The 27602-nt window shown below is 43.4% G+C and overlaps 3 protein-coding genes across 3 annotated transcripts in view; 2 read left to right on the forward strand and 1 right to left on the reverse strand.

Moving 5' to 3' along the window:
* The window catches only part of LOC306917584 (epithelial cell-transforming sequence 2 oncogene-like), a 32501-nt gene extending 25345 nt beyond the window's left edge, over positions 1-7156 (forward strand). Inside the window, exons 14-21 of the mRNA XM_079495880.1 lie at positions 1188-1297; positions 2165-2312; positions 2928-3001; positions 3381-3537; positions 4453-4518; positions 4782-4870; positions 5364-5536; positions 6583-7156. Of these exons, the coding sequence (XP_079352006.1) occupies positions 1188-1297; positions 2165-2312; positions 2928-3001; positions 3381-3537; positions 4453-4518; positions 4782-4870; positions 5364-5536; positions 6583-6716 (951 nt within the window). The 3' untranslated portion in view covers positions 6717-7156. The remainder of the gene's footprint in view (positions 1-1187; positions 1298-2164; positions 2313-2927; positions 3002-3380; positions 3538-4452; positions 4519-4781; positions 4871-5363; positions 5537-6582) is intronic.
* A 1348-nt stretch (positions 7157-8504) lies between these two features.
* LOC306917315 (glycerol-3-phosphate dehydrogenase [NAD(+)], cytoplasmic-like) lies at positions 8505-19039 on the reverse strand. Its single transcript, XM_079495484.1, has 9 exons — positions 18988-19039; positions 17656-17766; positions 14907-16425; positions 14163-14303; positions 12314-12452; positions 11485-11597; positions 10740-10973; positions 10258-10364; positions 8505-8846 (listed from the first exon to the last, which is right to left on the reverse strand). Exons 4-9 carry the CDS (start codon positions 14208-14210, stop codon positions 8750-8752), a joined length of 738 nt encoding a protein of 245 aa, XP_079351610.1. The 5' UTR covers positions 14211-14303; positions 14907-16425; positions 17656-17766; positions 18988-19039; the 3' UTR covers positions 8505-8749.
* Positions 19040-22590: 3551 nt separating this feature from the next.
* The window catches only part of LOC306917310 (epithelial cell-transforming sequence 2 oncogene-like), an 11809-nt gene continuing 6797 nt past the window's right edge, over positions 22591-27602 (forward strand). The window contains exons 1-5 of the mRNA XM_079495474.1: positions 22591-22686; positions 23743-23967; positions 24467-24570; positions 25750-25914; positions 26990-27076. Coding sequence (XP_079351600.1) covers positions 22656-22686; positions 23743-23967; positions 24467-24570; positions 25750-25914; positions 26990-27076 — 612 coding nt within the window. The 5' untranslated portion in view covers positions 22591-22655. The remainder of the gene's footprint in view (positions 22687-23742; positions 23968-24466; positions 24571-25749; positions 25915-26989; positions 27077-27602) is intronic.

Genomic DNA, 27602 nt, shown 5'->3' on the forward strand with positions numbered 1-27602 from the left:
TGGAACTGGTTAATTAACACCAATTAACACTCTTATCGCCCAGCGTCATTTGGAACCATTAATCAGTGCGCCCAGCGATTTGCACCTTCAGAGCCCATTTCAAGGTGACACGCCATCTTTGTTGTGCTAGGATATAATAGCATGTAGCCAAAAGACCCCCGGGAGGATCGACAACCACCGGAGGTATGATTACTTCTAACGCGACAAGCGACGGGACCGCGATGGGCCGTCAAAAACATAATCTTTTGTTAGAATTGGAATCATTGATTTAGATATTCACGTTTTAAATCCCATCCATTAAAATGGAGTTGGACCACTTTGGATGACGGACTAGCCGGAAATGACATCGAATGTTGCCCAATGGGACGCTCCCAGCCTGTAGACTGCATGGTGCGCTCTGTTATGAAACCAGTAATGTTCCGTCTTTTGATTAATCTCCGTCCTCCTGGGTGATGGGCGTAATTATTTAATAAGGCGGAGACCTCCGTCTAGGGCGATAAGGGTGTTAATAATAATACAATAAATCACACCTGTGTGAAGTGAGGGGCGCTCTTATCATCGTACATCATCATATATCATCTCATTACGGCCAATCAGAACCAGTACCACAGGGGGACCCTATATACTTCAATGAAGTATACATGGCCCCCCTCCTTTTTCCCTCTGAACCAAATGTTATAGCCAAAAACAGCCAATCTAAAAGCTCACCTCCACCTAATGTTCACCTCTTTTTGAGTGGTGTAAACCACTCCTACAACTGGCTTTGTTAGTTTACGTGTCTGTTTACACCACTCAAAATGAGCATGGTTGCTATGGTCACCCAGTTCACACGGGTGTGATTTCAGCTTTGTTAGTTTACGTGTCTGTTCGTACCAAAAAATGAGCATGGTTGCTATGGTCACCCAGTTCACATGGGTGTGATTTCATTACGTCAGACATTACGTCAGACCACAGCTGATCAGTCTATATAAGACCTTACACCACTCAGTTCACACGGGTGTGATTTTTTGCCAAATGTTCGCTTTTATGACCTAGTATGCCCAAAACAGGGTTGCTAGGGTTCACGTGATTAAAAAGGCGGAGAGTCCCTTGCAGTGTGGTTTGAAGAATAGCGTGTGACTAGTCTGTGAACCCGTTGTGACCACCTTGTTGTTGCGTCAACACATCCGTCTGCTGTTGTGTCCAAGGTGTACCACCAGCCTCTGACTGCAGCGCTCAACTCCAACAGAGCTATCCTCAGCTCTGCACATATCCACATGGTCCTGAGCCCCCTCACGCACATACTGGAGCTCAACAGGTATGCGCACGCACGCACGCACGCACGCACGCACGCACGCACGCACGCACGCACGCACGCACGCACGCACGCACGCACGCACGCACTCACACTCTCCCGAGGAGAGCTGGAAAGCTGGAAGTACCCTCACTAAAAACGCCGGGCCAACGCTCCACACGTCCCAAACTCTTCTCCCTTCTGGCCCCAAAACTGTGGAATGCACTCCCCGTTGCAGTCAGAACTGCAGCATCACTCCCAATCTTCCGCCGTAGTCTGAAGACCCACCTTTTCAGACTCCATCATGGCCCATAGCACTTATCCTACCCCCTTAGATAGCACTTTTTAGACTTAGATAGCATTTGAAACAGACTTATAGCATGTCATGTAGACAGCACAATAATTGCATTGTATATAGTCATAGCACATCATAGTAGCCTACATATGTATAGCATAGTATAGTATATATGTATAGTTAATATGTATAGTGTCATTATATAGATATGTTCTAGTTACGTTCTTAGCTTACGCATGTTTCTTGATAAATGCATTTTATATATGTGATGTATTCCCATACTTTTGTTCCTGCCTAATGTAAATCGCTCTGGATTAAGAGCGTCTGCTAAATGCCTAAATTGTAAATTGTAAATTGATGGTTGAATGCTTTCCAGGTTGAAGCTGATTTATTGTCCCATGCACGATAGAGCTGGTAGCGACATTGCACACATAAAAGTGTGTGTGTGTGTGTGTGTGTGTGTGTGTGCGTGTGTGTGTGTGTGTGTGTGTGTGTGTGTGTGTGTGTGTGTGTGTGTGTGTGTGTGTGTGTGTGTGTGTGTGTGTGTGTGTGTGTGTGTGTGTGTGTGTGTGCGCGCGCGTGCGTGCGGCTTAAAGGCAGTTTCAGGTGGAGCTGGAGGCCAGGCTGCAGTGCTGGGGGGCGGAGCAGTGTATTGGAGATGTGTGCCTGAGACTATGCTCTAAACTCAGGGTGTACACTAACTACCTCAACAACTACCCCACTGCCCTACGCACCATAGACCAGGTCCTCTCCTCTCCTCAATTTGTGTGTATTGTAAAATCATTTGCAGGCTCATGTCTTCAGCAACGCAACTATGTTATTAAAACCACTTTCAACCAGGGTGTTCCTTATTTTGGGCCCGCCATTATAGGTTTACAAACGTAATGCCGCTATACCCTTGTATATCTGCCATTTTGCTCGTTTTGTAACCAAGTTTAACGGGATTGTGACATACATTTTTTTTTCTTATTTTTGTTTTCTGAGCTCGATTGCACCCAAATAACCTGAACTTTTAACATTCAGTAGATTTTCTGCGGTCTGGGGTTTTCTGGCTCAAACAAGTGCTCTGATTTTCCTGTGGACTGTGATGTAAGAGCCACCAAATCCCATATATGACAATGGGATTTGCCAGCAGATGTCACCGTTTTCACTGTTTTGCCTGTTTTCATGGCAGCTCAAAAGGCTTCACAGACACAGAGAAAATCCCAGCCCACAGAAGATCCACTGTATGTTCAAAGTTCAGGTTGTTTGGGTGTAATTGAGGTCATAAAACCTAAAAAATAAATGAAAAGTAATGTCATGAAACCTTTAAGTGGTTAATGTGCTTCCATTTTGTGTGCGTGCGTGTCTGTGATACAGTGCCGGGAGATGAGCCCTCCATTCCGGGCGTTCCTTAAGAGAGCAGACAGAACTCTTGCGACACACATGCTGAGGTAATTGCTATGTCACGCTGTACACCCGCTGGTTGCAAGTTAAAATTACCCAAACTATTACCCCCCCAAACTAAAGCCTTCTTCCTGTGTCTGCTGCATTCTCTCTCTCTCTCTCTCTCTCTCTCTCTCTCTCTCTCTCTCTCTCAATGACTAAATAAAAGGGCATGCAAGCTTGTATTGTTATTTAACAAATTGATGTGTCTGTGTGTGTGTGTGTGTGTGTGTGTGTGTGTGTGTGTGTGTGTGTGTGTGTGTGTGTGTGTGTGTGTGTGTGTGTGTGTGTGTGTGTGTGTGTGTGTGTGTGTGTGTGCGTGCGTGCGTGCGTGCGTGCGTGCGTGCGTGCGTGCGTGCGCGCACTGTGCATATGTCATATATACAGCCTACAGGAGCTCTTGCTGTGTCCAGTGTGGCGTGTGAAGGAGTACGTGACGCTGCTCCAGGCGCTGTCACTGCACACGCACCCGGGTCACCCTGACCACGCGCACCTGTCGTCTGCTCTCCACGCGCTGCAGCGCTACGGGGCATTCATCCACAAGGTTAGCACCCCCAAGCCCCCAACGTTGAAGCGCTCGGCCCTACTGGTGGTCAGAGGTGGGACTGCAGGCGGAGCCGTGGATTTGTGACTAGGAAACCCCGTGCAGCAGCTGGGCTTTAACATTGAGCGCTCGTTTGCACTGCCGCATTTTGGTGCCCAAATCGAAAAAATGCGGAAGTAGACCGTTCTTATCATTCACTAAACTCCCCCCACACAGCTACTGCTGTTGTCCTGCAACGTCCCCTTATCATTCACTAAACTCACCCCACACAGCTACTGCTGTTGTCCTGCAACGTCCCCTTATCATTCACTAAACTCACCCCACACAGCTACTGCTGTTGTCCTGCAACGTCCCCTTATCATTCACTAAACTCGCCCCACACAGCTACTGCTGTTGTCCTGCAACGTCCCCTTATCATTCACTAAACTCACCCCACAGAGCTACTGCTGCTGTTGTCCTGCAACGTCCCCTTTATCATTCACTAAACTCCCCCCACACAGCTACTGCTGTTGTCCTGCAACGTCCCCTTATCATTCACTAAACTCACCCCACACAGCTACTGCTGTTGTCCTGCAACGTCCCCTTATCATTCACTAAACTCCCCCCACACAACTACTGCTCTGGGGGACCCTGGAACAACATATTTTCAGATGGGGGTCGGCCACCAATTACATATAGTTTCTGGGGTCCTTAGTTTGAGAACCACTGACATAGAAACATATGTCTTTCAGAAAACTGTCATGATTTAGAAGACATTTGTAGAATATGGTCTCAGGTCTAAATGGGTTAATTACCCCCTCATCCACAAGTACCCCTAATAAAGGCTTCAGTGGTAGTGCCACCTATATCCACTACATGTTCCTTTACGTATAAGACTTTGTATATTTATCTTCCTGCTCTTCTCTTGTGTCTCAGCTGAAGAGGACCTCAGAGAGAGACACATTGATGGAGGAAACACAGAAGATGATCCAATGTTGCCCGGTAAAACTACAGGAATGAGTTCTTTCTTTCTTTCTTTCTTTCTTTCTGAGACACACATACACACACACACACACACACACACACACACACACACACACACACACACACACACACACACACAGACACACACACACACACACACACACACACACACACACACACACACACACACACACACACACACACACCGCCTGAATCTTTAAGTGTGTGTTTATGTGTCGGACTGTCACCGTGTTGTCTTTACTTGTAATGTGCGCGTATAGAACCTGTGTGAAGGGAACAGACAGCTGATTGTGACCCAGGACGCCACTCTGCTCAGAAGCGGCGATGAGGACATTCCAGACTCTCTCAGGTAACCAAACACACCTCGCGTAACGGTTCCAGAACATGCCTTTTGTTTTACATCAGCAAGGAGTACAGAACGGGTAGATAGATGGACACCTTTATGGATCCCGTGGGAGAAATTCAGGTGCCAGAGACACAGCATGTAAAGCAGCAGTCAGGGTCAACATTAGTAGGACATTCAATTCAGGAGTTAAAGGGGCATTCCACTCATTTTCAACATTTTACTATGTCATTAATATACCTTACACATCAAGATGTGTTTCACCATGTTAATGATTTTTTTCATACTTACAGTTCTAGGAAACACAGAATGGGGGACTTTTTTATTATTTCCACACAACAGCTCTAAGGTATACATAGTGACATAGTGAAATGTTGAAAATGAGTGGAATGCCCCTTTAAGTTATAAAAACAAACAATTCCTCAAATACCAACACACTTGGATCATGGGTTCCAAAATGGCCATCATTTGTACATAATGTTGTGTGTGTGTGATTTAGAACGTACGAGCAGGTGTCTGACATGGGTCTGTTCCTGTTCAACGACGCGCTGGTCCTGACCGAGCGCAGCGTGGCTCACGTGCCGTTCGCCCTCTCCTGCCGCCGCGCGCACACCTTCCTGGCCTCCGTGGCGCTGGCCAGCCTGACGTGCAGAGAGATCCTGCACACGCGCTGTGAGTCTTCTACACCAGGGGTTCCCAGACATTTTCATGTCAAGGACCCCCAAATTGACACCAATCAGCCCCCATGTGAAAAGCTATGCCAGGGACCCCCATAAGCTTTTACAGCAGTGACTCTCAACCCGTTTAATTTCAAGGACCCCCAGTTTGATATGCATTAGGCTACAGACCCCCATTTAATGACATTTCTATCTCTGGGACCCCAATTTATATTGTAAAATCAATATTAATTTAACTCTGAGAGTGTACACATGGAACTCACGGGTCTATTTGAACTCCCTCAAGGACCCCACTTTGGGAACCACTGTTCTACACCATACATGGGTGGTTAATATCGGAATACTGATATATCGTTGATTTCTGCTGTTCCAATTCCAAACATGCAAACATGACCTTTTTTTTGTCCAATGTATTTAAGTTCATAAAGTTAACATAAGTGTGTCTAGAGTGGTGTGGCTATTGTTAGCTGCTACACACACATTCACAACAACATCCGGTCCGTCGGTAAAAGTGGTCCGGGCGCTATAAACGATGGGCACATTTTATTAATGGTGTTAACAGCATTTCTATCTCTGGGACCCTTTTTTGTAAAATCAATGTTAATTTAACTCTGAGGGTGTACAAATGGAATCAAATGAACCCGTCAGGGTACACTCTCAGAGTTACAGTCAAATAAGGGTCCATTTGGTTCCAACTATCATGTTGCTGGGGACCCCCTGGAACTCCCTCGAGTCCCCCACTTTGACAACCACTGTTCTGCACGGTGTACGTGGTCTCTCTGGTCTGCACACAGCTTATTGCTGAGGCACGGAATAGCATTACCCAAACGTTTCAGGTCGAGAACCAAAAGAGAGGTTAGACGTTTGCCCGGGGACTCAAACTAGTGAAAATAGGCTTTTATTTCTTTGTGAAATTACAGCCCCCACCCCCCAAAAAATTTGAATTTCGCTTAGAATTAATGAAAATCTTTGCTTTTTTTGGGAATGCTTCTTGAAAATGTTCTGAAATAATAGAGGATAATAATCCTCTCATTTCTCCAGATGTGTGCCACGCCTTCATCCTTCAGGGCCCCAGTCGTTCCTGGGCATGTGCCACAGAGACGGGGGAGGCGAGGGAGACGTTCCTCTCAGCGCTGCGTTTGGCCATAAACAGTGCCGTGACAGACCACCGCTGACAGTGACACTGCACGGACCTTAGTTAGAACCCTGCGTCCCGTACCCGTTTACCTTTCTGTCAGCAATAAGCACATCTGCTAAACCTTCACAGTTTCATTAAGAACATCACTAAGGAAATTAAATGGCTGGATTTGTCTTTTGACCTTTAATTAAACCCATGTTTTAGCTCTTTTCACTGATTCCACCCATCTCACTGATTGCCCCTCTGGTCTGCATTTTTTATAGTGAACGACATACGTTTTTCATGATTTTCATAATTGTTTTATCATCGAAACCATGAAAAACAACATACTATAGTGTGTCGTTTATGGTTTATCATTTTTTAAATTGTCAAACAATGAAAAACGACATACTATGTAGTATTTAGTATATAGTATGTTTAAATACCAGTTTTTCATGGTTTTTGACAATAAAATAATTGATGAAAATCATGAGTTGCCCTGACACCTGCTGTCTGAAAGAAGTCAATGCAGAGCTTTATAAATGGCCTGGTCTGTCAATGGAAACAGCAATATGCAACAAAACTTTCTTTCAGAAATAAATACATGAAAAGATTAAAGAAATATTTCAGTTTCATGTAAATAAACTTTATTGTAGAATTTTAGACTGCACTGTACCATTTTTAGATACAAGGAAAACGCACATGTCGGTTCATAAAACATTCTCTCAAGTCCAACTAAAGTGGAGTGATCTGCCAATAGGAACAGGCTATACAGAGTGATCTGCCAATAGGAACAGGCTATACAGAGTGATCTGCCAATAGGAATAGGCTATACAGACGATTAGGCCTACATGTACAGTGATAACCAATTCTGCTACATTGACATAAAACAACCTCATCCTTTGCAAATAGTTACTAAATACTAAAGTAGCAAAAAAGATGCACAAATCAAGGCAAGGTTGGCGAAATTTAGAAAGGAGGACTTCAAGTGAAGTTAAAGTGCCAAAGTTGTAGTTTTGTTCTTGTGCGTTTTGACCATTAATCCCATTCAGCCCCTACTGGTACTGTAAGTCAGTGGTTTCAACCCTTTTCATATCAAGGCCCATTATTTATTCAGCATTTGAGCCACGGACCACCATTTGATGACATCTAGCCCCTCAGACCCAAAACTAAAGAATATTTTGCTATCGTTGACACACATTTCCATGCTGTATTGATGTTGGTACCATGAGATAACAGGCAAACGTTGATCAAAATAACAATTCTTCTACATTTTCTAATTGTGTAAAAAGGTCTACAGCAATGCAGAGGTTTAACAATAATGTAACTCATGAGAGCGTAAAATGAAACCAAATGGACCCGTACGGGTCCATTTGGTTTCATTTTAAGCTCTCAAGAGTTAAAGATCTACAAGGGTCCGTTTGGTTACCAACTCTCCATCATTTAGCTGTGACGGGGACCACCTGGAACCCCCTCAAGGACCACTGGTTGAAAACCACTGCTGTAAGTGACAGACTGACGGTGCCGTTTGTTTGCACACTGGTCCGTTTAGATGTGTTCTGGGTGGTGCTGGAGTCTGTTTAGAATGTGTTATAGGTGGTTCTGGAGTCTGTTTAGAATGTGTTCTGGGTGGTTCTGGAGTCGGTTTAGATGTGTTCTGGGTGGTTCTGGAGTCTGTTTAGAATGTGTTCTAGGTGGTTCTGGAGTCGGTTTAGAATGTGTTCTGGGTGGTTCTGGTCTGTTTAGAATGTGTTCTGGGTGGTTCTGGAGACACAGCGGTCTGTTTAGAATGTGTTCTGGGTGGTTCTGGAGACACAGCGGTCTGTTTAGAATGTGTTCTGGGTGGTTCCGGAGACACAGCGGTCTGTTTAGAATGTGTTCTAGGTGGTTCTGGAGTCTGTTTAGAATGTGTTCTAGGTGGTTCTGGAGTCTGTTTAGAATGTGTTCTAGTTGGTTCTGGAGACACAGCGGTCCGTTTAGATGTGTTCTGGGTGGTTCTGGAGACACAGTGGTCCGTTTAGATGTGTTCTGGGTGGTTCTGGAGTCTGTTTAGAATGTGTTCTAGGTGGTTCTGGAGACACAGCGGTCCGTTTAGATGTGTTCTGGGTGGTTCTGGAGACACGTGATGAAGTCTTTGACCGCCTTTCCCTCAAAGCAGATGAGGTAGACAGCGGAAAACAGAGGAAACCTGTAGCACAAAACATACAAGCAGAACCATGCGGTCCAATCAGATCTTTCAGGAAATGTTTAATAAATAATGAGCTTTAATTGACGTGGATCTCGGCCAATGGCGCTATAAGTGTTAATGTCTGTTCCCGACACTGATTTAAAAAAACCCTTTTTATTCCTCTGAACAAAAGACATTTGAAACCATCACATGAATGCAATTAACAAGGCATCAAATGTATACGAATCAAATACATTTAACCTTCAACAATGTGCTACTCATTATATTGTTGCTACCAGAGAATGACATTTTGAGCCATATGTGATCTACTGTGCACCGTCTAGTGCACATTCCCTTTGTATCAATCAAATGAATAATAACAAGTTAGTTGGGTTGCGCAGTGCTAAGAGAAACTGAATGTAAGTTTGATAAATGAGACACCTATAGCTAAGAATCTGAGTCCAATCGTGTCATTGACAGAGTGCTGACCGTATATGCGCTTATCACCAAACTCTTCGCTAGATGACATCACCAACTGGTCCCCCCATGTCAGGTTGAAGGTGCACAAATTAGTTAAATAGAATAAGCGCCTGCTGTAGTGTTCAGCTAGAAAGTAAACATGCATGATTCTCCACGGTGCACAACTGGACAAAATGTCTAGCCAACTGTGGTACAAAGTGCATTTACGCGTCAGCTCCAGAAGATGGCGGAGGAGCGCTGCTGTGTACATGGAATTTGATGGAAAGTTGACAGGCTAAGATTATTGGTTGGATTGTCCAACTAAAGCTTAGTTAACCCATTTTGGACTGAAAAAAATCCTAACATTTTTCTGAAAAACCCATGTTTCTATGTCAGTGGTGCTCAACCTTTTTCATGTCAAGGACCCCCAGAATTATCTCTATTGTGCCACAGACCCCCATCTCAAAATATGTAGTTCCAGGGACCCCCAGAAGCCAATATTTTAGTTAAAAATGTTCGCTCTGAAATATATATTCAAGGATTTGCGCCACATTTTCACGACTTTTCAAAAATAGCAGACCTACAAGCTCATAGCGCGCCACTCGGTGGCGCGCTATGAGCTTGTAGATCTGCTATTTTTCAATAGCTAAAGTAGAACAGAATGCTTAAAACACGAAAAGGGGTTCCCGCCCAAAATGTGTTAAGTAGCGCACATCAAAATAGCCGAACTACAAGCTCCTAGTCCTAAGTAGATCTGCAAACAAGTATAACTCGGGAGGCATACTATGGTCCGACGGAGCATTGTTTCTACATGCGTCCGCACCTCGGACTATAGCGCCTGCTCCCGTGCTTGCGGTTATGGTTAGGTTAGGGTTTGAGGTGGGTTGTCGTGTTTCGGACCAATGACTCGTCGGACCAAACACATGCACCCGTATAACTCAGGCTTAATCGGTTCGGAGGTGAATGGACTCACTTGTCAGCCATCTCCCTCTTCTTTAGGATCTTGTACACCTCAGCCGAGGTTTGGGGACCCTGGAGCTTTTGGCCGTTGAGCATTTCTGCCTCCAGCTCAGTGATAGACTGGGGGGAAGAAAACACACATACACTGCATTTATGATGCTGCTTTCAGCTCAATCAACTTTCAATACAGTTTTATTAGACGTTTTATTAACTTTAATGTCCCCCCCCTGTCCTGGGATTTTAACCTAGTTCCCCCGCACGAGCACCAACATTTCTACTGTTGAGCTATGACGGAGCGCTCATTTGGGAAGGTGAGATATTTCCCTTTGAATTCCATGCACTGACTAAGAGTGTCTACAGGATCAATAGAACCAAAGTTGTGTTATAAATTAAAGCAATAAGCCGCGAGAGGTCTCAGGTTATCGGGTATTTTACAATGGCTGGGAGGCGTAGGCAGACCCAAAAATGCAAAAACTAATTAGCCATCCATCTCACCTTGTTGGTTCTGGCGAAGGCCTCGGCCACCTTGCGGTTGCGTCCGCCGTAGCAGGTGGTGATGAGGTCGGCGACCCCGCAGCTCTCCAGGAAGGTGGCGGAGTCCACCGGGTCCTTGCAGAAGATCCTGGCGAAGGCCACCATCTCCATCAGACCCAGTCTGATCACTGCCGCCTTGGTGTTGTCCCCGAACCCGAGGCCGTCGCAGAAACCAGCGCCCACCGCCACGATGTTCTGCAGGAGGGGAGAGAGAGATGGCCTGGCACAATTACTACATAATCGCCAATTATTTTTATTGCCAATTATTTTGCCATGATTGTCATAATCGTTTCCATGTTGAAGATTTCTCATATATTTTCAAACATTTCCAGGAATAGTGGAAAGATCTACAAGCTCACAATGCGTCGCTGTAGATCAGCTATTTCCACTTAAGGTTTTCTAGAAAGTTTGACGTTTTTAAATGTGTCAGTATTTGTCATTATCTGGCCTGTGCAACTTCAATGCCTAAAAGCCGAACAGAGATGGAATTTTTATTCATATGTTCCGGTGTTCAAAAAAAGAAGAAGAAAAAAAAAAACAGGCAGGTGGGAAGTGGGGGGGATGAAATCACCTACACCTGTATCTGTGAGAGTGGGGGTGTCGGCGTCGTACGCACAAAAACATTAGATAAGTACTGATTCAGAAGGCACTTGTAGAATCGACCTCAGGTCTTAAAAATGGGTTAAAGCTTAGAATATGGCTTCACCTTCAGAGCTCCACAGAGCTCCACTGTGTCGCTCTCCTGGACCACCGTGATGCGGAAGTTGGGAGTCTGGAGCATCTCTTTGAAGATGACCCCATTTGCTTCGTTCTTTGCGCCTGAACAGGATTAAATTAATGTACAAAAAATAAACAATAGTACATTATTCAAGATGAAACATTGTGGATTTCGCCAATATAAAGAAAAACAGATTATAATTCATGTTAGAAAGACCCCCCCAAAACCAACTGCCTTAAAGGGAAACCTAAATGGTAAATGGTGCATTTATATAGCGCCTTTATCCAAGGCGCTTCACATAGATTGTGCATTACATTCACCCATTCATTCATACACCGATGGCGGCGGAAACCATGCGCCTTGCATGGTTTCTGCCGCCATCGGTGTATGAACCAACCAGCACATCAGGAGCAATTAGGGGTTCAGTGTCTTGCTCAAGGACACTTCGACACTAACTCTGGGGGAGCCCGGGTTCGAACTGGCAACCTTGGCGGTTGCCAGTTTGAACTGGCGGATGGTCCGGCCACTCTACCCCTGAGCTACCGCTAAACCCCTAAATCCCTTTGTTCTGATATGAGCATATCAATAATTGGTCTCAAAGAACAATGACTTCAAACGTGTAATTTCCACATATTGGGCATTGCCTACAGTACAAAATTATGTACATTCTGATAGATTGAAAAGTTTCCTAAAACTATACTTTTATCAATCATCAGTTATGTATAGATACAAAGTAATGCATGTGTAATTAATTGACAAAATAAGATACTGACGCGAATAAATATAATCCAATACATTTGTAAAAAGGAAATCTGACCGATGGTGGTTTCGCAGAATTTCTCGTCTGCCACCTCGTTAGCGATGTTGGCCCCCATCAGGACACTGATGTCGATGAGCAGCTGCTCTCTGATGATGTCTGAGATGAGCTTCAAACCCTCTGGTCCTTCATCCACGCCCTGCAGTAAACCATGCTTCAATTACTGGACACAATAGTGATCATGTGCTCCTTCACACTTCACCCCTTTTGCAACCAGATCTTATTTTAATGATGTTTGGGAGACAAGAAACACAATTTAGTATTTCAAAGTGTCCATGATGCCATACACTGACACCACGCTAGACAGGAACGCCCAAAAACGTCACATCCGGTTTTAGCCTGGGGTAAGAATTTTCTATGGCTGCCAATGCAACTTGGTCCAATCCTTAATCACATACGGACAAACATCTATGCCGATGCTATCTAACTTGCGGATGTAGCGTGCCTTGTCCACGGGCAACAGATCTTTCAACGTATGGCATTGCAAATACGTTTGATAATCGCTACTCTGCTCAATATTGTTTTGAAAATGCCGCAAATTGCATTGCAGTGAACGAGCGCAAATCACAACTTCCGCCGGTTGTGGGCGGAGTCACAGTTTGAGGCGCTGTTTACGCGCCGTGGTGTCAGTGTATGGACACTGGGCTCACGTACTTCCTGGACTACATGTCTCAGTAAGACCAGACCACAAGGAGGAGCAGTGCACCAAAGCATTATGGGAATTGTAGTTCGGTTACAGACTGTTAATACTACGTCATAAAAAATCAATTCATTGTTTCTGTGTGTTATTCACATTGTGTACTGCCCATTTCACAAGGTCAGAAAACAATATATTTAGTCCACATATTTTTCGTCGACTAATCTGTTTGGTGTTTGTGCCCTAAAATAACACCATAGAGTAAGACCAAGTAGCGTTGACCCTAAAATTAGGAAATTACAGGCCTGGAAAAGTATTCTGATTCAGAGACAGGGATACCGTGGCCTGAGCCATGTATAACCTTATCCTTTTAACCAGACGCCCCCCCAAAACTTTAAACACCTTTGATTCACAAGACCACATCGTGTTGGCTAATCACAAGACCGCATCACTAATCTCTCTGGTCCCCAGGGTATCAGGTACCGTCGCCCATAATCCATCACGCCCTCGCTTTTTTCCGCCGTCCTCACGCCGACCGCTCGGTGCGGCGGTTCTTGTATTCTTTATTTTTGTTTTACTGAGAATAACGTTAGAAATACATTTAGGGTTACTAGTTTTACTGGGGGTTAAGTTTCTGGTTTAAGGACTTCAGTGTTTTGTACCATACTATTGTATGAGTACCGAACAAAGAACGTTTGCTTTCGCCATCTTTGTTGAAGAAGAGTCTGGGCAATTAAGGTTTAGTCTTACTAGATGTACTAAAAGTTTCTCAATCTTATATTTAGATTTAGTCTGGCTTAATCTAGTTACCTCTGAGGTAGGTTTCTGGAGGTCAATGATTAAAGTGTGATTACCTTTGAGGGGATTAAGTCCACCCATCAAGCCCATTAGTGTCAACCTCAGACCATCAGATCATGGTCTGATTTTGAATCTAAATGGCTTTGTGTTTCTGCTATTGTCCTAGAAATACGTTTAGGGTTAGGCATAGTTTTACTGGTGTTAAGTTTAGGAATAGGGTTAGGTTTAGGCATAGTTGTACTGGTGTTAAGTTTAGGAATAGGGTTAGGTTTAGGCATAGTTTTACTGAGGTTAAGGTTTAAGGAATAAGGTTGGGTTTAACCGTTTAAGCATAAGTGGGCGACTCGTTTGGTATTCGTCCCCAGGATGGGACCAGAGTTAAGAACCACTGGTATTATTATTATAGGGTTTTACTTTGATGAGTGATATCCCAATGGTTCCCTCTGCAATGTGAGGCTTCATCTGTTCACAGAGTTTCCCAATGAACTGGTGCGGGATGACAAAGACCAGGATCTTGGCCCCCTTCACGGCCTCTGTGATTTCTGGAACTGCAACCTATTCAGACATCAGACAAAGAAGAAGTTGTTGTCCACATTAGCAATGACCGTTATTAGAGCAATATTCCCCTTTTGGTGTTTTTAAGCATTATGTTATACTTTAGCTATTGAAAAATAGCAGATCTACAAGCTACGAGCTTGCAGATGTGCTATTTTTGAAAAATCATGAAAAGGTGGCACAAATCTTTGAATATAAATATTCTTTCACAGCAAACGTGTTTAACTCAAATCTTTTCTTCTGGGGGGGTCCTTGACATTAAATAGTTTGAGAACCACTGATATAGAAACATCATGAAAACTGATTTAGAAGACGTTTGTAGAATCAGTTCACAGGTCTAAATGGGTTTAAAGAAATACCAAAGGAAATATATCTTAATATTAACTATTGGAGTTCAAGAATGTTTGCATGAGCACAGTTGTCTTTAAATGTATGTAAGTAAGCAGGAACTGGGGATGGCAATGAAGGACCGAGAAGTCCGGCGTGGCATTGTGAAATCCATGATCTCGACCGCGGTCGAAAAATGATGATGAAATGTGTGTAATAAGAGTGTAGTTCACCGGTCAGATGATTTGTAAAAGCCCCAAAAATTGTGACACTTACCACATTTTTGGGCAGCTGATGACCTGGCAGGTATTTTACATTTTCATGCTTTGTATTTATGATTTCTGTGAAAAGGTCCCGTCTTATCACTGCTTTGCAGCAATATTTCTCTATGTTTTTGCTGTCAAATTAGTCGAGATTAACCTTAAACTAGTGATGGGAGATTAATCGGCAAACCAATTAATCTGTAAAATAATATCGGATTTACAATTATGAAAAAGCCTTGTGATGATTAAGGCTGCAAATTATGTTTTCTGGGGAAGCTGTCGAAAAGAAAATTACTACATTCAAGCTGTTTGTTGGGATATGAGCCAACATTTCAATAACAGTGCATCCCTAGTTTTGGAATAAAGATGCATTGCTTTTCAAATTCAGCCTTTTCAGAATGGCCAAAATATATATTTTTAATACAGAAGATCATATAGACATCGGTTATAGGCCATAATAGCAATTCATTATATCAGCCAAATGTTCTCATCGGTACATCCCCATTATAAACCCCACTGAGTTTTCCCAAATCTCACCTGCACAACCCTATGTTGTTTCAAGTGCCGTTTTTAACAAATTAAGTGTTGAGGGTCTAACTGCTCTGGTTAACTGCGTGAACATTTTAACCCTACAGAAGAGACCTCCAACTATTTTACCTTCAAAGTAACTAACCCACATAAGGTGGCTAAACACAAATAAAATGTGTAACCATGAGTAATTATCAGTTGTTACGTTCTGTTGTCCCATGTACCATTTTTATTTGTCTGTGTATTGTATGTAGGCTATGCGTTTGTATGAATAGTTTATCATCACTTATACATTGTTATAAGAGTTATAAACATGGGATGCATAGCAAGTGTTAACCCCATACTAAAAATGGATTCCCATCCTTATGGGATTTACTCAACCGCAAATACAGTATGTTAGAGCTTGACATTTGGTAAATTGTCTAAAGTTGTCACAAGAAGGGGGACCCAATGATGAGTTTAAAAACTTTATTAATTTCCTGGTGGTGGAGGTGGTGGTGGTGGTACTGCTTCCAGTAGTGGTAGTACTCCTCCTGATCCTGGTGGTACTGCTTCCAGTAGTGGTAGTAGTAGTCCTCCTGGTGGTACTGCTTCCAGTAGGCCTAGTGGTAGTACTCCTCCTTATCCTGGTGGTACTGCTTCCAGTAGTGGTAGTAGTAGTCCTCCTGGTGGTACTGCTTCCAGTAGGCCTAGTGGTAGTACTCCTCCTGATCCTGGTGGTACTGCTTCCAGTAGTGGTAGTAGTAGTCCTCCTGGTGGTACTGCTTCCAGTAGGCCTAGTGGTAGTACTCCTCCTGATCCTGGTGGTACTGCTTCCAGTAGTGGTAGTAGTAGTCCTCCTGGTGGTACTGCTTCCAGTAGGCCTAGTGGTAGTACTCCTCCTGATCCTGGTGGTACTGCTTCCAGTAGTGGTAGTAGTAGTCCTCCTGATCCTGGTGGTACTGCTTCCAGTAGTGGTAGTACTCCTCCTGATCCTGGTAGTCCTGATCCTGGTGCTGGTAGTCCTGATTGATTGATTATTTTATTAGACATTAAAATATGCAAACAGCACAGGGTACAGTCAAGCATTTGGTCCAAAAGGATACCCCCGAAAGACCTAGTTTCCATTCGGGTCCTATGCAGTCATTCACCATTAAAACAACGACGATAATTGAGATCTCAAATGTACAGGTTTGGAGTATAAATAAATCGGGGGGGGGGGGGGGGGGGGGGGGGATTAAGAGGTGGGGCAATCACCTTCTCTCCTTTTGACCTGCTGACAGCGACAGGTGCATTTTCAGGCCCGTTTTAAAGTAAGCCAGTGATTTGCTTGTTTTAAGGGAAGGGGTCATTACACCTGAGTGGCAGTGATGTGGAAGTAGTCTACTTGCCAGCCCATAGAGCCCTATTGTGTTTTAACCCTAAAGTTTTATGCTAGAAATGTTGAGTATGGAAACTGCCAGGCACCAACTTGCATATGTTGGGCAATTTATAAATGTACAATAATATATGTGACCATACCATTATCTATCCATCTATATAAGGCAAAACATTAAAAAATGCATCATGCTTTAAGTAGCATGTGACAATTCTGAATCCATTCCAAGCAAATTAGTTTTGCACGAAAAACACTCCTGGGCTAAAAACAGGAATAACCACTTGCCCGAATGTGCTGACCATCACATTTATGCAAAACTAATGCTTTGAATTGATTCAGAAGCATGACAAATCCCTAGTTTGACATGTCACATGCTACCGTACCTAAAGCATGATGACAATTTTGCCATATATATGTTGTTAATGGATATCACAAATTGGCCAACATATGCAAGTTAGCATCCATCAGTTTCTAAATGCTGGGGACCCATACGACATGTCTAGCATAAAACTTTAGTGTGCTCAAAATGCTGGGGTTCACATTCTTGCAAGTGGACTAAGGTGAATTTACCCATATTTGTTCTAAAAGTGAGTGGCTGAATAAGGGCTCCAGCTAATGTCCTGAGAGCCCTTTTGTTAACAAAAGAGGAATTTGTACCCAAGAATCATGTCTTTTGATTTACTCTTGTTTTGCAAACAGGAACAATTTGCAATTACTGGCGGTACTCATGTCGTTAATGTATATGCTTCCTTGGGGAACCCCACAGTTCACTGGGAGGACATGGTTCCGTTCATGTCAACCATTTGTTCTCTTCCCTCATTGTATGATTTCATCCAGCCTATATGTACTATCAAAACCAATCGCCTCCAGAGTCTACCTTGATGTGGTCGTGGGTCACCAGCATGGTCGTGGGTCCATGCTGGTGGTGGTGGTGGTGGTGTTGGTCCTTGTGGTGGTAGTAGTGGTGCTGCATATGCCATGCTTAATCCTGTAGACATAAGACATTCTGAGTTTTAATACAGTCAATTTCTTCACAGGGGAATAGTCAAATGAAGTCCAATGTTTTCTGGATAGCTCTGACCCAAAGCTTGTATACTGGAGAACCAAGACTGCAATCAAACTGGAGCAGTGGGGATGATTAGCTTCAATGCACATTTAAGTGCCATGTATAGGCTCCATGCAGCCACAGTGGAAAGAAAATGGGCCTCTTCCTCAACAGGTCTTAACAATTATACTAGCACCATGTTGTAATTGTGTGAATAAAGTGTAAGTTTGGCCAATCTGTATGGTAGAGTATGTTAATACTATAATTTATCCAATCTGTATGGTAGAGTATGTAATACAATTGGGGTGATTGTATATTGGTAGATCACGTCAAAGGTCATGCATCTTCGTTCGCGAGACATGGCCAAAGCATTTCCGGGGGTCCCCAGCATAAAACGTTTCTGCTCTAGACCAGAAATCACACAGGCTATGCATCAACCAGGATACGTAGATACAGGAGACACTGTGTAGACATAGGATCTGACAGATTTTGACCTTATGGTCAAGATTACATTTGCAAACAGGCAGGCTTTTATAAAATTGTAGCACTTGCACAGGAAACTGTTCAAATCTGGGGTAGAAGATGATGGTTACATAGTGCTGCTTTAGGGCTCCAGTCCATTTATGGCAGTGGTTCTCAACCATTTTAAATTTCAAGGAGCCCCATGGAGTGTACAAATTGAACCGAAAATTACCTTTATGGGTCCAGTTGTACACTGAAGTGTACAACATGGGCCATTAGGAACCCCCTAAGGAAACATAAGGGTACCTGGACTGGAGTGAGCAAACGTGCACAATATCAGCACCCTGTCTCTTAACATAATGGAACAGAGCCTTCCTTCGTATAATTGGCAAGACCTGTGAGGAAAGCAAGGAAGATGCCCAATTTCTTTCCAATATGGCTGCTGTGCATAGAGTCCATTATAATACAGAAACACTAAAATTGACATCATAAACTCATCCCAATTAAGTCATCATAGACAACAGACTGGAACAGCTTCAACATTATTCCCTGGAGCTGTATATGCAGGTGACATCATATAATTAATGAATGCTCCCCCAAACTATCAGGACAACGTTTCAGAGTTTAAATTTGTTTGTTTTCCTAGGAATCTGCAACAGACCTACAATTTGATACATAGGAAACCAAGAAAAAAGCTTTTACCTTGGGCGAACAAAACCAGTGCAACAAGAAACATATTTAAAATGCTTCCCATATTGCTTGCAGTTAGAAGTGCTGATCAAGAAGTGACTGGCTGGCCCTCAGCAGAGGTTTTAAGACTAGCTGCTGGTGGTCCCACAGCTGTTCATGATCAGCATAAATGAGTGGAGGAGTTGATCACCTGTCTGGCATTATTTGGATGGGAAGGTTTTTTATTATATTTTATATTGAACTACATCTGTTATGTTCATGTTATGTGTTATAGGCTACTGGTCAAAATGTATTATTCTCTGGGATTACAAAAAATATTATTTTAATTACACAAAATGAGAGCTATCTGTCTGTCTGTCTGTCTGTCTGTCGACTGTATCGATAGATGATAATATATAACCATACATATATTCCTCCTGGTGTCATACATATTGTTAGCTAGCCTAATATAGCTAGCCTAATATTGCTGTTAAATAGTCACTTGAATAATGTTAATACAACCGCATTGCAATCAACCCTGCAGCGCAAACTTTTGGACCTTGTGCGCTGTGTGTGTGTGTGTGTGTGTGTGTGTGTGTGTGTGTAAAGTGGTAAATGGTGCATTTATATAGCGCCTTTATCCAAGGTGCTTTACATAGATTGTGCATTACATTCACCCATTCACACACACATTCATACACCGATGGCAGCGGAAACCATGCAAGGTACCAACTAGCACATCGGGAGCAATTAGGGGTTCAGTGTCTTGCTCAAGGACACTTCGACAGTAACTCTGGGGGAGCCCGGGTTCGAACTGGCAACCTTGCGGTTCCCATCCAGGCACTCTACCCCTGAGCCACCGCCGTGCGCGCGCGTGTGTGTGTGTGCGTGCGTGCGTGCGTGCGTGCGTGCGTGCGTGCGTGCGTGCGTGCGTGCGTGTGTGCGTGTGTGTGTGTGTGATGGACATTACATACATGCAATGTAAATACACATAAGTCCCCACATAAAACCGGAGTCCCCACATAAAAACATAAAACAAGCAAAAAGTACTTTACATTAGGAAACAAAGCATTTAAAAACATACATACACAAGGAAAGTACAAAGGTGTAAAGTGCATCTATATAATTTAGCAGAGCTTTCTTTTTAAGGGCGATACGGATTTGTAACTAAAGTAACTTGTGCATAAGGTGCAGTATTGCTTTCAAATAATACAGGATTAAAGAAATACAGGATATGCTGTCAAGTGCACTAGACTATTAGGCCCCATTTACACTGGCAGCCAAATCTAGTCTGAATCAGATCTGAGCCACATCCAGATTGGAATCTGATTTGTTTAAATGAGTCATGTGACATGTTAGACTCATTTAAACCAATCGGATTTCAACCTCGATGTGGCACAAATCTGATTCAGGCTAGATTTGTCTGTCAGTGTGAAGGTGCTGCCACACTATCGAAAGAGCCGCGCACGTTCTCGGCTGTAAGCAGCTTCTTTTTCCGGGTTTTTAGACAGCTGGTGGATGGAAATTAAGCTCCACCTCCGCGGAAGACTTGCGCGACGGCCAGATTCCCGGAAACGCTCTCCTCCGCGCAAGTCTTCCGCGGAGGTGGAGCTTCTTTTCCATCCACCAGCTGTCTAAAAAAAAACTTCTTAAGCTGTCTAAAAGCTGTCTAAAAAAAAACCTTCTTAAGCTGTGCGCAGCTTAAAACACATTGAGAGCCCACGCAAAACTGCCCAAAATCACTTTCACCTAGAAAATCCATTCACATTTTTTATAATTCAGCTGACTGTGGAGACACATGCTGGAACTTTTTACTTTGAAATGTTTTATAGTTTCTGAGTTCTTTAATTTAAACGCCAAATGCATTCTCAATGGCGAAAACACAAACTTTGGCACCACGTGCAAAAAAATAAAAAAAATAAAAAATAATATATATATATATATATATATATTTTTTTTTTTTCAAAGACGTCCACAGACGTCTTGGGCTATGCACGTGCGGTAATACCCAGGACGTCCACAGACGTTTTGGGCAAAAAATGTGTGACCGTTTTGCGCTTAGGTGTGGAAACGCTGTAAATGGGGCCTTAGACTACAGGTATACACATGGTCAAATCTCGCTGCTGTGTTTGCACATTGTTGTATTTCTCCCAATAGACGCCTCAACAGACGACGTCACACTGATAAGCAACAGCATGCGCGCGCATAACGGCAGCAGAAGAACACCACCTCTCATAAGATGCAATGGAAAAGTTCTAACTGCACTCACGTGTAAAAAAATGCCCCATCAAACTTTCAGATGCTGTTTTTATCCCAGTGTGGAGGAAGAATGATTAGGATTTTTATTGTGATCTCTCGCCCATGAAATATATAATCCATTAGTTTCTGTTGTGTTTTAACAATAATAGCAATTCAAAACAGTTCTACTCTTTGTTTTGGATTATGGTGACCACAGCTTCCCAGGGATCATGTCCACCTCCAGTGTGAACTCATGCTCTCCCCTTCCACCCGACAGGATGCAGCCTATCGGAGGCGACCGCGTTGAACCCCGACTTCAGGGAATTCTGGGAACACCTGTGCGGCTGGATCATGCCATCTGAGGAGGGAGGAGGGGTGGACATTTTTTCCCCTCTGTCTGCTTCTGGTCAGTATGGGCATGCAAAGTATGCCGATTCATGTGTTTCACGTGTCTCTTTATGGCAGGGATGTCAAACTCAAATACACAGTGGGCCAAAATAAAGAAATCGGTCAAGGTCGAGGGCCGGACTGTGTTTCAACACACGGGCACCGCGGTCATGAGGACGTCCCAGGCAAACAGCAAAAAAGTAAATGCATTTAAAACTGAAAATGCATTATTATTAAGCTCAGTTTCCTGTTCTATGATCCTCACCAAGCACTGCTTTCATAGTATGTGATATGTGCCAATGCACTCGCAGTGCATTGTGGGACTTGTAGTATTATGGTGGTCCGTGCAATATACCAGAGGGCCAGTTCTAATACTAATTAAATATCATCCCGCGGGCCAAAGATAATTCATCCACGGGCCTGATTTGGCCCCCGGGCCTTGAGTTTGACATATATGCTTTATGGGGATCCTTTAAGACAGTGGTTCCCAGAGTAGGGTCTGGGGACCCCCAGGGGTCTTTGAGGGAGTTCCAGGGGGTCCCCAGCTAAATGATAGTTTGGAACCAAATGGACCCTTATGGGTCTGTAACTCAGAGAGTGTACAAATGGAACCAAATGGTTCCATTTGGTTCCATTTGTACACTCACAGAGTTAAATTAACATTGATTTTACAATACCCCAATTCATATTGTAAAATCAATGTTAGAGATAGAAATGCCATTAAATGGGGGTCTGTAGACGAAAATGCATGTCAAACTGGGGGTCCTTGAAATGAAACGGGTTGAGAATCACTGCCAGAGCCGTAAAAATCTTCTCTCATTGGGGTCCCTGGCATATATTTTCAAATGGGGGTCCGTGGGCTAATTAATTAGTGTCAATTTGGGGGTCCTTGACATGAAAAGGTTTGGGAACCACTGCTTTAATAAACAGAAACGTATACGCATGGCATTAATGAAACCTTGTTGAACCTCAACTCTCTTTGTGCATTGTTCTCTCTCTGGTGTCCTCCTCCAGCATCAGGAGTGGCACTCATTCAGACGCTGTCTACTCTCAGTGGACTAGAAGTGTGTTCTCCCATGGCGCTGGCCACTGGAAGCTTCCAGAACAGTGAGTGCTTCATGTAGTCATGTAGTTTAATCGCAATTATTTGAGATAACCGCAATTATTTTTGAGTGGTGCAAACCACTCCAATAACCAGCTTTGTCTGTACCCGTGTGTGTACCTGTGTACCTGTACGTGGCCCCACGTACAGGTGAGCATGGTTGCTATGGTTAGTGTGTGACGTCACTGCACCACTCAGTTCACACGGGTGTGATTTTTGCATTATCGTCAACATTTATAAAAAAAAAAAGCAGAAAAAGCAGATCTACAAGCTTAGAACACGCCACAGAACAGGCCCATTTAGACCTGAGGCTGATAAAAAAAAAGGCTTGTTTTCTGAAAAAACTATGTTTCTATGTCGGTGGTTCTCAAATATTTTCATGTGAAGGACCCCAAAAACTATATGTAATTGGACACCGGAAATATGTTGTTTCAGGCAGGGACCCCCCAGAAGCAAAGATATGAGTTAAAAACCTTCGCTCTGAAAGAATGTATGTTCAAAGATTTGCACCATGCACATTTTCAAAAATGTATCCTGGCCACAAACCAAGTCGATCCTCAAGCCCTTGGCATGCTGAGTGCCGCGCTACGAGCCTGTAGGTCTGCTACTTTTGAAAAATCGTGAAAATGTGGCGCAAATCTTTGAATATATATTTCTTCACACAGCAAATGTATTTAACTCAAATCTTTGGTTCTGGGGGATGGGTCCTCTGGAACAACATATTTTCAGCAGCCAAATACGGATAATTCTGGGGGTCCTTGACATGAAAAAGGTTGAGCACCACTGACATAGAAAACTGTTTAGAAGCCATTTTTTTATAGAATCGACCTCAGGTCTAAATGGGTTAAATGAACACTGAGGGCCCTATTATGCGTGTCTTAAGTACCAGGTCTTATGACTTAACTTAAGACCTGGAGGCGTGGTCAATGCTGATTGGCCACTCAGAATAGCCAAATGGCATTGATCACGCCTTAAGTTAAGTAATAAGACCTGGTACTTAAGACATGCATAATAGCCCCGAGGATTTTAACCACTTCAACCCTCTCCCCTTGGCCTCCCAGTCCTGAGTGAGTGGTCGAATGGCGGCGGTGTGTGCGGCGGAACGCTGAGTCGGCGTGCGGACGGGGAGGCCCCGCCCCCTGCCGTGCGCTACTTGTGTGAGAGCGCGTTGCAGGGCTGGTGCCGACAGGCCCACTGGATGGAGGAGGCCCTGGGGGACATGAGGAGCTTCCTGGGGCCGCACAGGCTACACCGGCTGAGCCTCGAGGCCAGGGGTCGTGCTCTGGGTGGGTTGCACGCACACACGCACGCACGCACGCACGCACGGGTCGCACGCACGCATGCACACACACACACACTAAAATTGAATTCCAGCCATATATATTGCCCTCTAAAAATGCTATTTTCTTAGTGCAATACTACGTCTACATGAGCCAAGTGATTGTTTTAGACTTTGCACCTTTTGTACCTTTTGTTCTTGTATTAATGTTTTATGCTCCGTTTTCCCTGTGTAATGTAATGTACTTGACACTCTCTGCCTGTTTTTTTTGTTTGTATGTGTTCTTTGTGGGGACTGCAGACGTAAATTAGCATCTTTGCTAAGTCTGGTGTATTTGCGTTACATTGATAGTGTTCATTAATATGCAGCGTCCCGTCTAAATAAACAAATAAAGTAAAGTAAAGCATGCGATTCGTATAATGCATAATACAAATGAACACATGCAGGCTTATACATACTCTTGAGTAAAAGGGTGCCGCTGTCTCTCTATCCATATCCCTTATCAGGTCACTTCCTGTGGGACCAGGTGTGTCTAGAGGAGCTGTGTTTGTCTAAAGACCTGACAGAAACTCTGGTTGAAGGTCTGACCGTCGTCACCACACAGGGAGAGGTAAGTGCTAGAGGCTAGACCAATATTGCCAAATGCTAAGTTGGGGGAAAACCTTGGGTCTCTGCTGTATTTGTAAAATGTATAAAGTATATGAATCAAGTTGAAATGGTGTAGAACCACCAGTTTCCAGTAGGCTATACCTCAGCACTGGTTTTCCATAACCTGAACCAGCTGCAAGGTATAATAATTATGTTCGGATGTGTACTAGCCTTGCCCTTCGCATATGCCCATATATTTATTGTTTTTTGGTTCCCGCCCATAAATGTACTTTGTGTATTTGTGTGCAAAATGTCTTGTACCTGGTTATTGTTAGTGTACCATTTTGAAGTATTGTTGTATATATTGTATAGGTTTCTGGAGGTATTGTCATGCATTTATTATTTGGCTGTTGTATAACTTGACATGTACGATGTAGCTTTGAAGTGTAATTATGTATTCTGCCGCTTGGCCAGTTCCCACTTGAAAAATTGACGCAGTCTCAATGTGTTTTTACTGGTTAAATAAAGGTTAAATTAAAATAAAATAAAATAAGCATGTGACTGCCCCCAACCAATTGTGCAACAGCTTAACCACTTAAACCATACATACTTACTTCATTGACTGGGGGCCCCCAGCGGTCTATACTTGTTCTGTGCTTTATACCAATTATCTTTGCTGGAAATAGCCAATATATATAGCTTACAACGCTATAGAGCGTCGCAGTCCCGCCCCCTTTCATGACAACGCCAGGCCCAGGAAATGAATCACAATGCATTTTTCCCATAGACATTTAAGCGTTGTACGAAGCCAACTCGAGTCGTGACAAATCATGACAACACACACAATATTTTGGACCAAACAAAAAACAACAACGTTTTTTTCTACTTTCTAATTCTTTGTTTGGCCCGAAAATTTTTGTTTGTTGTCATGATTTGTCACGACAAGAGTTGGCTTTGTCCACGGCGTAAACGTCTTTAAATAAATACTTTCTGAAATGTCTATGAGGAAAATGAACGGAGAATCATTTCCTGGGCCCTGGTAGGGGGCGGGGCGGGACTGCGACGCTCTATAGGCATTGTGAGCTTCTGCTATTATTTGCAGAATGTTCACCTATTATGACATATTCCCTGAACAGGAATGCTAGCGTTCATAAGGTCAATAATAACCTTCCATCGTTCTTGTGTTCTCATGCCTCCTCAGATGAGACCATTGGAGTTCCTCTCTATCTTCCTGAAAAGACAGAGTGAGGAGAAGGAGGCACGAGTAACCGATGCGAGGGAGAAGAAGGGAACCGATGAAGAAAAAGGGCTTGGGTTTCTGACGGAGAGTCCCACGTCACTCAGACACCTCGATCCCATACCCGAAGTACCGCAAGTTTGTACTTAAAAATAAAAAAAACAACACGTGCTACGTCCAACCAGGGAAACTCCCCCCTGTCAGGTGTAAAGGAGCAACTTGGACACTCAGGCATGAAGGAAGCATGAGTTCAAGTCCGTTGCTCTCCCCATGTCCCCCATATATGGGGACTAGGTTGGTGGAGGGTGTGTAGAGCCCAGGATCACATTAGATAATTGACACAGGGGTGAAAAATGGGTTACACAATCGTGGGATAAAAATTATAAAAAAATAAAAAAATAAAAAAATAAAACAACTGTATTTATTTAGGGAAGGTGAAAAGAACATACTCATGCTTTTTACTTTTGAGCATCACTCTGCTTTACCCTCCCACTGTCAGTACCATTAAGGTGGTTGCACACTGGACGCGTTTTTTGGGAAACCGATGGAGAAACGCAGCTAAAAATCTGAAAAACGCATTCTGTGTGCAGGGACCTTAAATCTCACATGTTTTATACCTGGGAAGCTGCCTGTTACACCACTGTCTACCACTGTCATTGTCACTAACGGACTCTAGTGGAGCAGATGGGATAAAGTGTCTCGGTAAAAAAGGACTCCTCAAAAATAGCTGTTGGTCAAATGGACCATGTGACTCATTTCCTTTTCTGCCCAAATATTCTCCGCTGGGATTCGACTAAAAAGGCCCATTCATGAAACTTGGTGGGAATATGGCCAGTACAGGCTACCCTTAAAGATGAATAAAGCTCCAATCCAGAACTTATTTTAATGACTAAAACTTTATTTAACCCAATCTGTACGGTGGAGTATGTTAATACAGAATAATGCAATAACACAAATTCAGTGTTTGGAGGGGGTCTTAATGTGTTTGGGTAGAAACAATACGGGTTGACAAGAAATACTGCATGAAACTTAAAGCTCAATATCTCGCCTGGCGTTCCATCTTATTTATTTTTTATTTTTGTATTGTCACGTGACGTTTAAATTCTTTCTTTCCTCACCAGGGTGACTTGATTAAATTTGTTCGATTCAAAACAAAAACTACATTGATAAAAACTGGTAAACTGTATACTTCTCTCCTCTCCAGGCAGCATTAGACTGGCGTGGTGCAGTAGCCAGAGAGCTGTACTACAGTGAGAGCCTCTATCTGGGCAGGCTGGGTGCTGTAGTAAAGGTATTTTTAATTTTTTACTACAATTCAGTGTACTGTAGCACTGCATGGTTCTCAGCGTGGGGTCCTTGCTAAATTATAATAATTAGGAAACTGACCCTTATGTGTCTGAATGTCCAAATGGAACTGGTTAATTAACACCAATTAACACTCTTATCGCCCAGCGTCATTTGGAACCATTAATCAGTGCGCCCAGCGATTTGCACCTTCAGAGCCCATTTCAAGGTGACACGCCATCTTTGTTGTGCTAGGATATAATAGCATGTAGCCAAAAGACCCCCGGGAGGATCGACAACCACCGGAGGTATGATTACTTCTAACGCGACAAGCGACGGGACCGCGATGGGCCGTCAAAAACATAATCTTTTGTTAGAATTGGAATCATTGATTTAGATATTCACGTTTTAAATCCCATCCATTAAAATGGAGTTGGACCACTTTGGATGACGGACTAGCCGGAAATGACATCGAATGTTGCCCAATGGGACGCTCCCAGCCTGTAGACTGCATGGTGCGCTCTGTTATGAAA

This window comes from Electrona antarctica, assembly GCF_951216825.1.
Source record: "Electrona antarctica genome assembly, chromosome: 24".
Classification (NCBI taxonomy): Eukaryota; Metazoa; Chordata; class Actinopteri; order Myctophiformes; family Myctophidae; genus Electrona; species Electrona antarctica.